Genomic DNA, 16,556 nt, shown 5'->3' with positions numbered 1-16,556 from the left:
TTTTCTATCTAAACAATTACAATCATAATAATCGACCATAATAATTGACTATTTTACTTTTTGGTGTTTTCCGGTAGACTACCAACATAACAATCTCATTTTTACTCCTTGGATTTTTCTTTGCAATTCTGTTGTTAGTGCCCATGTTCCACATGTTAGTGCCCATGTTCCACATGCAAAGAAAAAGATTATCGTGCATGATCAGGTGGATATGCAACTGCAACCCGGAAAGAAAAAAATCCTATCAATCGTGTTTCATCAGAAACTTGATACTTGTGAGATTACGGATGTTTTTTATGTTATTTTATTTTTATTTTATTTTTATTTTATTTTATTTTTTTACGAGAGTCACCACTTTCCAAGGCCCAAAAGCCACTTGAGGATGAGTGTTGAATGAATGTTAGTTGATAGTGTAGTAATCGTTAATGATGTAAGTTGAGTAGAATTTGATTATTTAAGAGGACGGCTCAGCAAGAACTTGTTTACATTAGACTTGAAGGCTATCATATTGTACATAGCCAGCAAAACAGTGTTCCACTGGCGGGAAGTTCTAGGAAAGAAGCTTTATTCATAGAATTTGCATTTAGATTTAGACATAGAGAGTGGAGGAAATTGTTGATAGTGGTTACAGCTAGTCGAGTGTCAACTCGTTTGGTACATGCACAGCGTAGCACTTCTTGCATCAACTCTGTAACGTGTTCGGATTCGACAAGAAAAACGTGGCTTGAGTGCAGAAAAACGATTCGGTCTGACTGATCGCAACCCTTTGGACCCAAATGTGTGGAGAGCAGATGTGAGACATTATTTACCCTCCCTTTTTTTATTGCATTTATGCATTGCTGTCACAAAACATTTTGTTTACATTTTGAAGATAGCAGAACAGGGGAAGATAATTCAATTTCAGAATCGGGAGAACCAATTTTGGTATACCAGAAAGATGCGACTAATTTTTTTTTTTTTTTTTTTTTTTTTAAATAAAAAATGATGACTGGTTAAAACTTTCATTTAATATTGACATCTTTCATTCATTTCAGAAATTAAGATGTTGCAAAAAAAAAAAAAAAAAAAAAACCGAAAATGTTCTCTCAAAACAAACAGCAACACGCATTCATTCGGAAATTTTAAATTTTGTCCAAAAAATAAGTTACTAGATCCAGAAAAATATATATATATATATATGTGTGTGTGTGTGTGTAATATATATATATATATATATATATATATATATATATATACTTGGGAAAAATGACTTTGTCGAAACATATCTAAAAGTAGATGAATGGCCACCTCTTGGCATTATTTATGATATGTGCCCAGAAATAACAAATCCTTGTTACCATCTCTTTTATAGCACCTTCATAATAAGATAATTGCAAACACTCAAAATAAAAGCAGATTTGGGTTTCAGCCAAGCGCCATGGAGATGAGTAGAACAATAGACCTTGCTACATGCAGCTTCCTCAATAACCTGGGACCGTTCATGACATTCCACACCAGAGACCGATGTAAACTGACGTGGCATTATGAAGCCCTTCTTCATTGCCACTATTCATAGAAATGTCTTGAGCCTTCTCTTGGCCTGCCAAGTGATTAGAACATCCAATTCTTGAAAAGAAGCTACTGGAATAGGAAGCTTTATTACAATGAAGTATCAAAACAGCGAGTCAAACGAGCAGCAACAAAAGAAGCAGAAATGGATCAGACAATTCTGAAGAATACATGCCATAATAGTATTTATAGAAAAGACTGAGACTAGCAAGATGCATCCGTGTGAGAGAGAGAGAGCGAGGTTACAAATAAGAAAGTGTGAGGCCAATTAAATTCCAGATTTATACTGACACTAGCGAGGGTCCCCGGCGTTACCCAGGTGTGTGGAGTAAGGAACCCCGGAATGGGGGGGGGTAAATAGTAGTAGTAGCGAGGGGAGGGGGGATCAAAACACCAGTAAGCAGTTTGGGTGGAGAGAGGTGTTAAAAGAAAAAAGTGGTAGTAGGCATGCAGGCTCGAACCCGTGGTACGAAGAAGAAAAAAAAACTAACATCTTAGCTGATGTCTTCATCGTGCCACTGGAATTCGAGAGCATTGAAATTAAGCATAGTCAATTCAACAGAGACAATAACTTGCGAAAATATCGAGGAAAAAAGCGCCTCCATCCTTGTAAAAACACGGCCAAGTTGAGGATGAAAGAATTAATGTTTTTTGCCAATTTTTCAATATTTGTTGTCCGAATAGTCAAGCTTCAAAATGATACCAATCTTGTGAAACTCCGTCGCCTCTGTTACAAAAGTTTTAGGCGGACATACATACATACATTTAAACAGACAGCTGAGATTTATATTATAGACTAGCCTGGGTATTCGGCATTGCCCAGGTGTTTGGAGGTGTGTGTTGAGCAAATAAAAAGAAAAAAGATTGTAGTATGCAGGCAAGCTCGAACCCATACCACGAAAGAGGAAAGGAATGTGAAAAAAAAAAAAAGAAAAAGCGTGACGTCTTTGCCGCTGGGTCCATCGCCAAACCAGAATTGGCGAAGGTTGAAATTAAGGCTAGTCAATCGAAAAGAGGGAATGAATTTCGAAAATATTGGCGAAAAAAGCGACTCCTCCCTGTAGAAAAGTGCCCAGGTGAAGGAATTAATGTTTTTAGCCAATTTTTCGATATTTGTCGTCCGAAGGGCCGAACCTCAAAAGGATACTGATCTCGTGAAAATCTGTTGCCTCTGTCGAAAGTTTTAAGCATACATACATACATACATACATACATTTAAACAGACAGGTGAGATTTATATAATAGACTAGCATTTATAACAGATATGGTGATATTTAAATTGCATGCTGTGTTCAAGTATATTTGACTGTACAAAGAAAAAGATGAAATAGAAATATTCTCTTCATCATTTTATGCATCTCATGACGTGATGGTCTTTAGTATTGCTGTTTACTTAAAAAATAAAGAACAAAAAGTGAAAGATATAAAAATTAAATATTCATCTTTTTGGTGTGTGAAATGTCATAATAGAATTCTATTTCGCATCCGATATTCTTTCTGCAAATTTCTGAAATATTTTTACCTTTTCCTGCCTGTTAAGCGTGTAACGATTTAAACGCAACCGAAAGCGTGTAACGATTTAAACGCAACCGAAAGCGTGTAACGATTTAAACGTTACCGAAAGCATGTGTGTTTTCGCCTGTGAGTGATTAAAAAAAAAAAAAAAACAATTCAACAAAACAAATACATTCTACGTGCGTGCGTGCGTGCGTGCGCGCGCGCGCTGGCTGGTTCTCGTTCTCAGATTGTTTGCGTGGGCCATGCCCCTCCCCCTCATGATTTCTGGTTTTCTGTTTGACTCGATACAAATCTACTCATGCACGGGAAAGTTTTACAATCCACAGAGGTACGAAAAAGTTGTCAAAAAAACAAAAAACAAAAAAAACAAATATATAACGAATAAATATAATCAAAGGCTTTTAAGATTTAGCGTTTTTATTTCATGTAAAAAATTTTAATCAGTTAGAAAATAATATTAAGCACTACCAGAGAACAAGAAAAAAATAACTGCAATGTCTTTATACATCTTTGAAGTCTCGACAATCACTTCAGAATAAGAAATAAAACAAAATGGTGGTAGAAGCCTATCCAATAAATATCACGGTAATATTTATTTCTTATATTGAAGTCTTTGTCAAGACTTCAAAGATATTGCGACTATTTTTTTCATTTTTTTTCTTTTTTTTTTCGAACTGAATAAACAATTTATATTAAATAAAAACACTAAAAATTATCCAGTTAGGTAGAAAAGTAACTTATCTTGCCTTTGATAACATTTATTTGTTATATATTTGCTTTTGACAACTTTTTCGTACCTCTGTGGATTGTAATAAAAACCCTAAAAGTTTTATTAGAGAAAGCTTGCTTAGGGAGGAGAGACTAATATCTAATTCTAATTACTTTTTGACTTGTTTTCTAACTTGGTCTTAAAATGGTGACACACAGGCAGAGTCTCGAGGCAAGATTCACTTTGATTTCTACATCGTCTGACACGTCTTGTCTGTTGTGTTTCCTGTACTAGAACTGACTTTAAAAAATCCTTTTATTTCCCCCCCCCCTCTAAGATGTAACGTCACCACCTCCTATATTTCCAACACCTGCATTTCTAGCACATTTTAGAACTGAATGAACCTAATTTCATGAGATTTTCAAGTCATTATTTATAACGTATATAGTAATGGCTGAAATGAAATAAAGCTTAACAAAAGTTATGTTAATTTTTTTTTTTTAGTCGAATGGCCTTTTTGTGCTTGGCCTTTTTGGTTAAGATCAAAGGTCTGTTAATAGATGCTGTTCTTAGCTTTTTAAGCTTTTCTTGGCCTTTTAGCCAAGATCAAAGTGTGTGTGTGTGTGTTTTTTTTTTGTTCCCCCCCCCCCGACACAAATGAATTATTGTACCAATTTTATTATCTTTTTTTGTTTTTACACGTCAATAAAAAATGTTTTAAAAATTAGGAGTTAAGTAGGATGTCCCCTGGTGGAAGATACTAGCTGGGAGAAACTTTTGATTTTGTTTAGTTCTGAAGTGACAAGGATGATGAACGACACCCACAAATCCCCCACTTTTGAGTTGGCCATGTGCCTAAGTTTTTTGTTCATTGTTGATTTTTCAATGTATTTTTAACATGAATAAAGGATTTAATATCTCAAAGTGTAGTATCTGTTCCGGCAGATACTGCAAGCAAAGACCATATGTGGGGGTAACTCAACATATAAGACCTTGGTCAATGTAGGGGCAACCCTTCATACCAATTATTACTATCCAGCTCCCCTACTCCCAGGGGAGTTGGTCCCCATTTCCCCTTCACTCCTCACATTAAAAATCGGCCTTGTGCCTAATTTGCTCGGTTGGGGGAGCAAATACCCTTTTCTTGGCCTTTTGGCCAAGATCAAAGTGTAGTATCTGTTCTTACTACATGCTGTACTTATGTTTGTAACTTTGTGGGATCACGTTTCTGTATTAATTTAATGTAAAATGATCACCCACTTTACAACCAGTCAGTCTCAAAGCCATTCAAGTCATTCTCCAGATCATTCAAGTTGTTTTTGAGGGATTCCAGTTATTTTTTAAGCATTCAAGTCCTTCTTAAGGTCATTCAATTCATCATTAAAGTCATTCTAAGTCATTTACTTTTTATTTATTTAAGTCATTTCAGCCCATTTTTCGGTCATTTTAGTTTATCTTTAAGAATTTCATGTCAATCCTACATTCATGCATTCATTCATTACACGAGAGCACGCGACTAATGGCTATCGGCCTTGTTTTTCATGTTTCAAAATTTTCGAGATGAGGATTAATTATTTGTATTATTGAGTCTGCAGTTCTTATCTTGGAAATTATTCTCTTCAAGAAGTGTCATAGAGCTTTGTCAGCATCTAACCACGGAGCTGAATGTCACTGGTGGTCATAAAGAACCCATTCTTTACTGCAAGTCACAACCTGCTTGAGAAACGGATCATTCTTGTTGCATATAAGAAGGGAAGATGATACTTCATAATGGCGTTTCTTTTAATTGCCATTCAATTTGTGAGGCACCCATTTGTCCAATCTCAAGTGGTTGGAAATCGTTGTATATGTTTCGCCTAATTCAGAAGCAAGTTCTCTAAGAAATGCCTGTGGATTGGCTTCGACTAAGGTTCTTAATTGATCATTGTCAACATCTGATGACCGACCACTACACTCATCATCCTCAAAACTCTCATCGCCGCCACAAAATTTCTTAAACCACCATTGTGCTGTGCGTTCAGTCGTGTTTCCTGAGCCAAACGTTTTGTTGATATCACAAGGTATTTCAGCAGCTTTTCGGGCTAGCTTGAATTGAAATAAGACAATTGTGTGAATTTGCTTCTTTTTATTTTTTTCCATCTTGTATTCAACGTTTTTAAAAGAAGACATAATTGTTTTAAAACGATTGTCATTTAAACGATTAGATAGAGGGAATAACGTTCTTTAAAATGATATATAAAGTAAAGATATTACAACGAAAACTTGTTTGCAAAATACATAATTTGAAATTAAAATTAAGAATTCTGCAAGAACTTTCTTAACATAATAGATAAATATACAATTATACAATAGATATTTTCCACTCAAACATTTTTTCCTTTTGATATTCACATATCTGAAGGGGTTTTGTATCTCGTGAAATTGGATTCATTCGGTTCATATTTCAAGTCCTTATTTATATCATATATAGTAATGGCTGAAATGAGACGAAGCTTAACACAAGTTAATCTGAATTTATTAATTACTAACATTTCAGTCCGGCGTTGCCCAGGTGTTTGGAGGTGTATGTTGAGCAAAAAAAAAACAAGTGGTAGTAGGAAGGCAGGCTCGAACCCGTACCGCAAAGGAGGAAAAGAACAGGAAAAAAACCTGACATCTTTACCACCACGGCCAAACCGGAGGTGCCATAGGTTTAAATTAAGGAGAGGATGACTTTCGAAAATATCGGCGAAAAAAGCGACCCACCCTCCCTGTAGAAAAGTGCCCAGTTGAAGGTGAAGATATTAATGTTTTTAGCCAATTTTTCGATATTTGTCGTCTGAAAGGTCGATCTTCAAAACGATACTGATCTTGTAAAAATCCGTCGCTTCAGTCGAAAGTTTTAGGCAGACATGCAAACATGCATACATACATACATTTATATATTGGTAACTAAACATTTTCGAACCAAACTGATTAAAAAGCTTGCCCTATCTCTGAATACCCTTTATGTAAAATTTCAAATGTTTAGACCAGAAATTGTCTGAGTAATTTGGTAAAGACTGCAGAGGTCAATTTTTTTTTTTTTAACTTTGACCCTCATTATGACCCTTAACATTTATTGTTTTGGGCGCAAATCAAGTGAAGTTAGATCCATATCCAAGGAACCTATATCTAAAATTTCAATTGTTTATACCCAAAACTGGCGGAGGAGTTTGGTAGAGTTCTCGAAGGTCAAATCTTTGAATTTTTACCCCTTGAGGATCGAACCCTCAACCTTCAAGACTGTCACTTAGAACGATTATAACTTAGCACTTTTATCTGTTGCATCTAAGAATATAATTATGAATTAAGACTTCTACCCGGTCAAGACAGACAGAACGAGAGCAATCTACCTCGTGGATTAAATAAGTTTCAACAAGACATGCCTGGAGAAAGTGGGAGGTTATATTGGTTGATTGTTTTGTTTAACGGCATATCAACCCTTTTCGGGTTATTTAATGCCGAATCCAGTTATTTTAGAAATAGTATTCATTTTGCATTCAGTTATTTTGTAGAAGGTTTTTATTCATTCATGCTCTTTGTATCTTCAATCGCTAATTTGTAGAGTTTGGTTTAGTTGGATTGTTTTATAGTGGATTTTATTTTTTTCATTCCCTGTCCTGCAGAACATGAATGACTTTTGCAATGGGAGAGGGAAAAGGGTTACAGTATTAACGTTTGGTACATTTTAAGTTAGGAAACTAGCCAGAAAGTGGGGGGAGATAGAAAGAGAAAAGGAAAATGGGAAGAAAGAAAAGGGGAAAAAGGTGGGTCGTTGTTTTTGTTTTTGCAGAACATAATTAAGTTTAGCAAAAAGAAGTAGAAAAAGAAAACACATCAATGTTAGGTGCATTTCATCTCAGGAAGCCAATATTTTCAGACAGCCTGATCTGGTAGCACTAGGTTATATTAGTTTAAACGTGGAAATAATATTCAGGATGAGAACCGTAGTCCGAATTATACAATCTTTTTTATTCGTCAGTTATACAAAATATAATAAATCTCAAATTTTCAAATAAGAGTAGCAAAAATAAATCAGTTGAACTCGGATTAATCAACACGCGTTTCTTTCTGACAGAAAATGCATGGTTCTACTTTCAGCATACTCGACTGTAATACAACAATTCTTCAGAAACTATATTTCTTTATATTTTAATAAGAACAAATCCTTTTATTTGTTAAAAAGATCTCACCACTAAATCTCTATGCATTTACGAGGCATTAAAGAAAATAAATAAAATTGCTAACATTTTTTTATTTTCAAGTGCAACGGATTATAAATAATTACTATGTAATTATTGGAATATATCTTTTTTTTTTTTTTTTTTTTTTTTTTTTACATTTCTGTATTATATTTCTCTTGGTCTATCTGTCAGTTTTACTTTTCCTTAAACTATGAAGCCGATCTAGCTGAAATTTTGTATAGGCATTTGTTGTGATCTGATACAGCGAACTAAGTATTATATAATATCCGTTTAATTCACAGTTAGGAATTAATAGGGACTATCCTGGGTGCCCGGCGTTGCCCGGGTGTTTGGAGGTGTGTGTTCAGCAAAAAAAAAAGGGGGGTTGTAGGCAGGAAAGTTCGAACCCGTACTGCGAAGGAGGAAAAGAACTTGGAAAAAAAAAAGTGACGTCTTTGCTGTTGCGCTAATCGCCAAACCGGAAGTGATGAATGATTAAATTAAGGCTAGTCAATTGAAACGAGGAAGGATGACTTTCGAAAATATCAGCGAAAAAAGCGACCCCCTCCCTGTAAAAAAGTGCCTAGTTGAGGGTGAAGGAATAAATGTTTTTAGCCAATTTTTTAATATTTGTCGTCCAAAGGGTCGAACTTCAAAACAGTACCAATCTTGTAAAAATCCGTTGTCGAAAGTTTTAGGCAGACATACAAGCATACGTTTAAACAGACAGGTGAGATTTATATTATAGACTAACAGGGGGTACCCGGCGTTGCCCTGGTATTTGGAGGTGTGTGTGCTAAAAAAAAAACGTTGGCCGGGTGTTTGGAGGTGTAATAGAAAAAAAAAAGTTTTAGTAGGAAGGTAGGATTGAACCCTGAAGCCTTGACGCGAAGGTGGAAACAAAAGCCAGGCACCTAACCACCTCAGGCACGAGGAAAGATGAATTGATAAGCGTGTTAAGGGTTATAAAGTAAAATATACAGGTGTGAGGAAGTGGCGTGATGTTTGATCTAGTTTTGCGCTGCAAGCCAGTTACTTTCCCCTGGCTTCATTCATTTTTCAGAGACACGGCAAGCTGGCAAATTAAATACACACGCGACCCCCATTCTTAAGTCATAGATATTACGATTTAGATGTGATATAAAAAGTCTTAAGAAAGAGCGAGCCAAGCGAGAAGGCCGATGAAAAAAGCCTTTTGCAGACATACACAAAAAGCGAACATACATACACACACACATTTTGCCTTTTATATATACAGATTAGTCAGAATCCCTATTAATTTCTGGAGATAACCTCGTTGATTGTAGACTTTTTAAAAATCCTTCAGGACGTCATCCCTGCTCAGTCCTACTCAAGTTTAACGCAATTGTTAATCTCTCTCTACTTGTACTTTGTAGCACTGGTGATGTCTCGATGTAAATAACCTCAACCAACCTGATACGCAGGAAAATACCACCCTTTATCTGTAGAGTCTTTCAATTCCAGAGAACCTTATACTCTGAAACTTCCTTCTGATGATCTGCAAGACTTTGGAATGACCTCCCTGTATCCTGCTTCCCCCAACTGAACAAGCATGCAGAAATTTAAATGTAATGTGAACAAACATCTCGCTGCTCAACGCCCTACTTAGAATGTTCCTGTAGGCGATGTTCCTAATTCACAATAACCCCATTACTTCTTAATGCCAATTTGACTTCTTTGGTTTGAATATACGTAAAAAGAAAATGATACAAAACTTTCCACCTCGGAATGGCAGAATTATAATCTTGAAGAAAATAACTAAATCTAAATTCTGACGAACTCCCAACTCTCCTGAAAGAAATATTCCACACCTCAAACTAAACAAGCATTCCCTAAAAATTCTATCTCTATAATAAAGGTGCTACCAGATCAGGCTGTCTGAAGATGGTGGATTACTCATTTAAAATGTGCCAAATATTCCTATTATTCCCCCCCCCTTTGCAAAACTCAATTGTGTTCTATAAAGTCAAAAACAATTTTCCTCTACAAAACAATCAAACCAAGCATCGTACATAAATATTTGAAGATATAAAGAGCTTGAAGAATAAAAACGTTTCCCCCTCCCCTAAAAATTAATAGATTTGTCATTAAAAAACCGAAATGGGATAATATGCCTTAAAACAATAAAATCAAACGCCATGAATAAATATTTCAAGATAGAAAAGAACTTGAAGCATTTTTTTTTTTTTTTTTTTTTTTTTTATTAAATTACTGGATTCGGCATTAAAGACCATTAAAAAATGTTGATATGTTGTAAAACAAAACAACCAAACCAAACATCATAAATAAATATTTGAAGATATAAAGAATTCGAAGCATACAAACTTTTTTCCAAAATTACTGCATTTGACATTAAATGACTCGAAAAGGATTTACTTTTAAATAAAAAAAAATTTTTTTAATAGTTTAATTTTATGCTGGCGTATTTTATTATTACAGTAAATAACACGTTAATAATAGACAAAAAAATATATATATGGATAAGTTACATAGAAGCGAGAAATAGATGCAGATGTACAAAGGTTTCCATGCAATTTTATTACTAGAGAAATTAGGAAGAGAAAATCTAATTGTGTAGTAGATTTCGTTTTTGATATATTTCTTGGCAATAAATAATCTCCAGTATGAGAAAATATATTAAAAAAAAAAATGTTACGTATTTAGAAATCCCATTAATTATTTGGATTATATATATTTTCTTTTAGAAAGGGATTCACAACAGAATTCTCAAAGCAATTTCTCATTCTTCACATTGGCGATAAGAATATAAGAGTCATTCAGAAACCAACTTAAATAGGATATAATGGAAATCCCATATGTGCGAATCTATGATGCTTGTAATTCTATAGAATAGCATTGGGTTAGAATTTGTAGCATCTTTGAACATATATTATGTAGGCCCAGAAACCAGCAAAGCAAACCAGAGCATATTCTTCTGAACAAAAATGAAAATATCTCGTTTTAAAAATGTCGGAGGGTTTACCTATCTTTTTTTTTTCTTTTTTTTTTTTTTAATCTAATTTTTTTTTTTTAATCTAATTTTTTTTTTTTAATCTAATTTATTTTTTTTAATCTAATTTTTTTTTTTAATCTAATTTTTTTTTTTAATCTAATTTTTTTTTTTTAATCTAATTTTTTTTTTTTTTCACTGCAAACAAAGCACAGTTCAACTTTAAAGGGGGATACTATCTGGGACATAATTTGCAGTTGAACAGCAAGATGTCCGTTTACGTTACTCTTGAACTTCTGCATGTCCGTACAGTCAGGGAAACAGGGATCTGGAAGGGAATTCCAAACTCGCGCAGTTTGAGAGAAGAAACTATTAGAGTAAAAGGCTTCCTGTAATCTGGGGATCTCTACTGTGTAGGGGTGGGATTTTGCTGCTTGTCAGGTTTGTCGGGAGTATTTGCGTCATGGGGGTACAAGGGCCTGTAGTTCCTCTGAGCACCTACCATTAAAATACTTGGTTGTACAGTTGGAAAGCAAAATTGCACAGAACGTGAACTACATATGATTTCCATAACTATGTAAATCATACACCAAAAAATCAAACTGATATTTTCTGCTTCTGCAATACATATATACACACAGTTAAAAATTCTTGATTTGTAAATAAATATTAAGTTAAATATATAGAATGATTGGAAAAAAAAAAAAAAAAAAGATTGCTTTATAAATTAAAATAAAGAGTTAAAAACAATTTTGGCATGCTAAGAATGGCTTTCTATTTAGAAAGCCATTCTTAACCTAGCATGTTGAAAGTCATTTTCAGTTTTAAAATTCTTTCTTAATTTAATGAATGTCACACTTTCATTGAAATTTGTCGCCTTCTGACAGCTGATTGGATAATCGCTTTGGAATCTTCCAGCTGTATATATAACCTGCTGGGATATTCCAATGCGAAGTTATCAAAAATTGGGCCGTAAACTGGATAAGTACCAGAAAAATAGTTAAATAAAAATATTTTGTGAAATGTTGACTCTGTTTTGTTATTTTTTATTTTGTTTTATTTTTGTTATTTACTAATTTTTTTTTTTTTTTTTCATTTTCTTTTCTTTCTTTTTTATATATAGCTTCTGATGCCTTGGAACTGGCTGTTATCCAAAAAGTCAGGGTTCTAAGAAATAATAAGCGAGAAGGTAAGTATTTTATTATTTACTTAATAAAACGTTTATTTAATTTAGATATCTCTGCCTACAAAAAAAACAAAAAAAACTGAAGGCAGTTACCGCCCGAACTGTTGTGACCTTAAAAGGCCAATAATCCAGACAACATGATGGCATGATTACAAAAGTAATTTACAGAAGTATTTTGCAAAAAGTCTGCATCCGATACTGTAGCTATGACTGCGATGAAACTTAGTCATAACTTTATTCATAGTATCTGAAAGAGTCCATCTATTGCTAGAACAGGGTAGATTAACTTCACACCATAGCAATAACTAAATTGAATAACCAATGATGTTATATATTTGTTTCTGCATGATCACTTTCATGGCTTCATTTGAACTAGTCATTTGTCGATGACTAGTTCAAATGAATTGGTTATTGTCTTGCTGCACGTGTAAAGTTTTTGTTCTTATTTGAGTATAATTTCATTTTGCTCATCGTCATGAACCAACCCCAGTTATGGGGAAAATAGCTCCACTGCTTTGTGGATGCCTTGGAAAAGGCTAAGGGAGTAAACCCTGACAAAAATCTGGTTTGGAGTCCCGATAGGTTGATAGTGAAGCACTGCAACACCTTTCTAGCAACTCCGTCAACTGTGCTGGCTCCGGTCATATTGCCTTGCCTTTCCATCAAACTTTGTCTGTTATACCGAGAGGGGGACCCTGGTAACTGGGAAAACCACTGTCTCCTTATCACCTGGTTAGACCTGCATCTGGAGAGGCAACGCCACCTTCAACTGTATAGCCTCAGTAGAAGTTGCAGTGAACCAGATTAGATTCAGAATGCCATTGTCTTATTAGACGGAAGGTTATTAGATGGAAGGTTGCCATCATCATCATTTGTTGTGGACCATACCACCACCTTAGATTTTATCTTTGTACAAGGTGGAATGATGAAATTGTTGCCCTCGAAAAAACGGTTTTCTATTTTTTTTTTTTTTTTTTCGTAGCGAACCATCTACTAGTTGACCAGTTGTGTACAAATCCCAAGAGCGATAGGAGCCTTCTATCATGTCTGAAAGTGACACCATGTGTGAGATTGGAGATGCGCCGCTGTACAACTCATGCTCTCTACTGATCCAAATTATGACAACAGGACCATTGCTAGAACCCACAAAATGCATCATTGGATTGCCACAAATAACAGGGATGTGCCTAGAGTGATGAAAACAGTTTCTGGCCACGATTATGGTCTTTGGTGTGGTTTAAAGTGAGGCCACATCATGCCATTACACATCTTTGAAGGGGGCTTGAAAGTCAACACCAAAGTGTATCTAGATGTGCTGAAGGGTGTGGTGATCCTCTGGTACAATCAAGTGGCTGCTTGCAGACCCTGAGTGTGGCAGCAGGACATGTCGCCAACCCACAAGTCCAAAGAAACCTAGGCTTGGCTTCAGAAGGAGTACTACAACTTTGTACTCTTCTCTCACTGACCTCTTCCTCCTCTCTCGACCTGTACATGCTGGACTACTTCGTTCGGTCATATGTCGAGAACATCACCAACATAACCTCCCACAACATCAAAGCCAGTCTGATTGTTGCCATTCACCAAGTATTTGCCAAGCTCCTGTCAGCGCTTGTGGAAAAGGCATGCTCCTAGTTCTGGACCCATATCAAGGCGGTGATTGAGTCTGAAGGTGGCTACATTGAATAGATGTCAGCTCTACTATATAATTAAGTTACCTAAATTGTTTTTTCAATAAAAGTTTTAAAATAAAGCTGTAGTGTTGCTTTCCTTGTTGGTATCCTCATTGGGATAAATTCATTCTTTTTTACACTATAAATCTATTAATTCAATTTTATCTCCTTCTGGTCAGTTGCGCGATAAGATCTTGAGACATTTAATTATTTCCTTATTCAAACGTCCATGAAAAAATGTTCCACATGTGTAACAGTACATACACAAGACCCACACCTTGTAGCAGTGTGCGTCAGAAAGGAGACCAAGACAAAAAATAATTCAAACTCACTTTTTTGAGCAGCAACAGCATTTATTTCCCCTTTCTCCCGTTACGTGTGACTTCTCATTACGTCTGTGACGTCTCTCACATGATCTTTCTCTTTTTATAGTCTTTTTCTTTACCAGTGCCATCATTTTACATGAATTTGTTACACATAACCACTTGTATGTTAGCTTCATGTTTTATTAACTACTCTGATTCAACCTCCTGCTATCAGAAAAGGCTGGCTGAAGATACTGGCTTCTTGACCTAAAATACGCGAAAACAATATTCCTCTACAAAACAACCAAACTAAACGCCAGGAATAAATATTTGAAGATATAAACAACTTGAAGCATAAAAACTTTTCCCCAAAAAAATACTAAATTAAAACAAAACAACCAAACAATCAAATCGCTATTTTAAAATTTCTTTTCTCAAAGGTATCACATGATCTGCTTTAATAATCACAGCTTAGTGTTTCTTAGTTCCCACCTTTTCTTTACTCTCTAATATGGCTAGCAATTAAAAAGTGGGGACCTTTTTTTACATTTCTTTTGCTGATTTATATAACTTGAAGTTATCTTCCAATGCTTATTGTTTATTTGTTTTTCCCACCTGGTGATGATTCGACAAAGAATCGAAAACGTTCATGATACATACTGACCTGTTATTTTTTATTTTTAACACAAAACGATAAGAAAAATCGAAAATAAATTTAAAAAAAGGTAAAATTAAGCAGAAGCCTTATTATTTTTAACAATTTTTGCTTAAATATGTATGTATACATATATATTTATATAATTTCAAATCTATGTGCTAATAAGCAGAATTCACAATTACCCATATCTATTTTGCTAATATTTCCTCTGATGAGATAAGCCATTCATTGAAAATCCATGGATTAAGGAAAAGATTTTAATAATTATCTGTACTCTTTATTTATTTGCTGACTGTTATCCTCATCTTCATAGTTGTTTCACAACGTTTCAGCCAACTATTCCTCTGGCCTTTGTCAGGTGGTTAACTGCGATGGGATAGGAATGTTGAATCTCTTAACTGTATCCTCAGTAATTACTGCCTTCCATAGTTGTTGTCGTCTCACCAAGTTGTGGCCAACTAATTCTCTGGTAGGATTGAAATCACGATCTTTAGTCCACAAATAAACAAATATACAAATCACTTATCTCTAAGGATTCCAATAATTATCTGCACTCCTTTATCAAACAATAAATTTTGTTGTAATTATGCATAATTTAATTCAAAATTTCCATTTATTTATTTATATATATATATATATATATATATATATATATATATATATATATATGTGTGTGTGTGGGTGTGTAGTAGTCTGTCAAAATCTAACGATGATGCCATTCTCCAGTCAGCCGAAGGAGACAGAATCTCAAATTAATTTCCTCCTCGCAGATGGTTTCTCTGTTGGCGATTCTCCGTCCGCAAGTCTATCCAAGCATCTCTCAGTACTGATTGATATCGACATAAAAATATAAAACTACTTTTTCACCTGGGGTTTGCGCATCTGAATACCTGATACAATATACAGAAACGTCATATAAACTAAATATTTCACATAAAGAAGACATTCAGGTAAAAATTTATATCATACTCTGTTATTTCTCTCCACTCTTAGTCACACATATATCAACTGTACCTCTGCATTATTTATATAATAAAACTTTGATAATATTTCTTGCTTGTGTGCACACTGTTTTGACAAATTTCTGGGTCTCACCTTCACTCCTCATCTAAAATGGAAGATTTGTATCAAATTCGTTGACAAGGTTGCCGGAAAAATGCATCATTCTACCATTTTGGAAAATATCTTACTTCCGACACAATTCTATACTTGTAGGTGTCGAGTATGTGTGGAAGTGCTCAAGAATGATGTGTCAATGTCTTAGCTGGGCCTACGAGGGGCGTGCAATAAGTAATGCCCCTGACCCACTTCAAGTTGTCTGATCTAGCTGAAATTTTGCATGTGCAATGATTTATATCTCTATGGGTTATGTGGCAAATTACAGTTCTGAACTAATTATGGTTTCTGTTTTACAGTTGTTTGAACTGAGTCAGGTGTAAAATGGAGCCTGTTGAATGCCAAGCAGTGACCTGGTTTTTGTATTTGAAAGGACGCACATCACAGAAGACTTTTGATGAAATGAAAGAAACTTATGGTGATAATGCCCCATCATATGACCTTGTAAAACGCTGGCATCGTGAATTCAAACATGGCCGGAAGTCTGTGGAAACAGCTCCCAGACCTGGCCACCCTCCTTCTGCCATTGATGAGGCATCTGTTCGTCAAGTTGAGGCTGCCATTTTGGAAGATCGCCGCATTACTATTCTCCAAATAGCCCAAGATGTCAAGATTAGTACAGGGTCTGTGGAAACTATCATTCATGGCCATTTGCATATGCATAAGGTGC

At 35.0% G+C, this 16,556-nt stretch overlaps 1 protein-coding gene and 1 pseudogene across 3 annotated transcripts in view; both read left to right on the top strand.

Annotated features, from left to right (window-relative positions):
• LOC145284505 (polypeptide N-acetylgalactosaminyltransferase-like) overlaps positions 1 to 16,556 on the top strand; it is an 848,687-nt gene that overhangs the window by 616,389 nt on the left and 215,742 nt on the right. For all 3 annotated transcript variants that reach the window (XR_013868854.1, XM_080133386.1, XM_080133387.1), the window contains exon 5: positions 12,075 to 12,140. Coding sequence is in view for 2 of the 3 variants with exons in the window: in XM_080133386.1 (XP_079989512.1) it covers positions 12,075 to 12,140 (66 nt within the window). In the remaining variant the exon portion in view is untranslated. The remainder of the gene's footprint in view (positions 1 to 12,074; positions 12,141 to 16,556) is intronic.
• Positions 4,911 to 5,036, top strand: LOC145285270 (U2 spliceosomal RNA; annotated as a pseudogene).

The sequence above is a fragment of the Euprymna scolopes genome, chromosome 9, assembly GCF_053919585.1.
Source record: "Euprymna scolopes isolate OS-2025 chromosome 9, ASM5391958v1, whole genome shotgun sequence".
Classification (NCBI taxonomy): Eukaryota; Metazoa; Mollusca; class Cephalopoda; order Sepiida; family Sepiolidae; genus Euprymna; species Euprymna scolopes.
The sequence above is the reverse complement of the archived record's forward strand: the minus strand, read 5'-3'. Positions and strand labels throughout refer to the sequence as shown.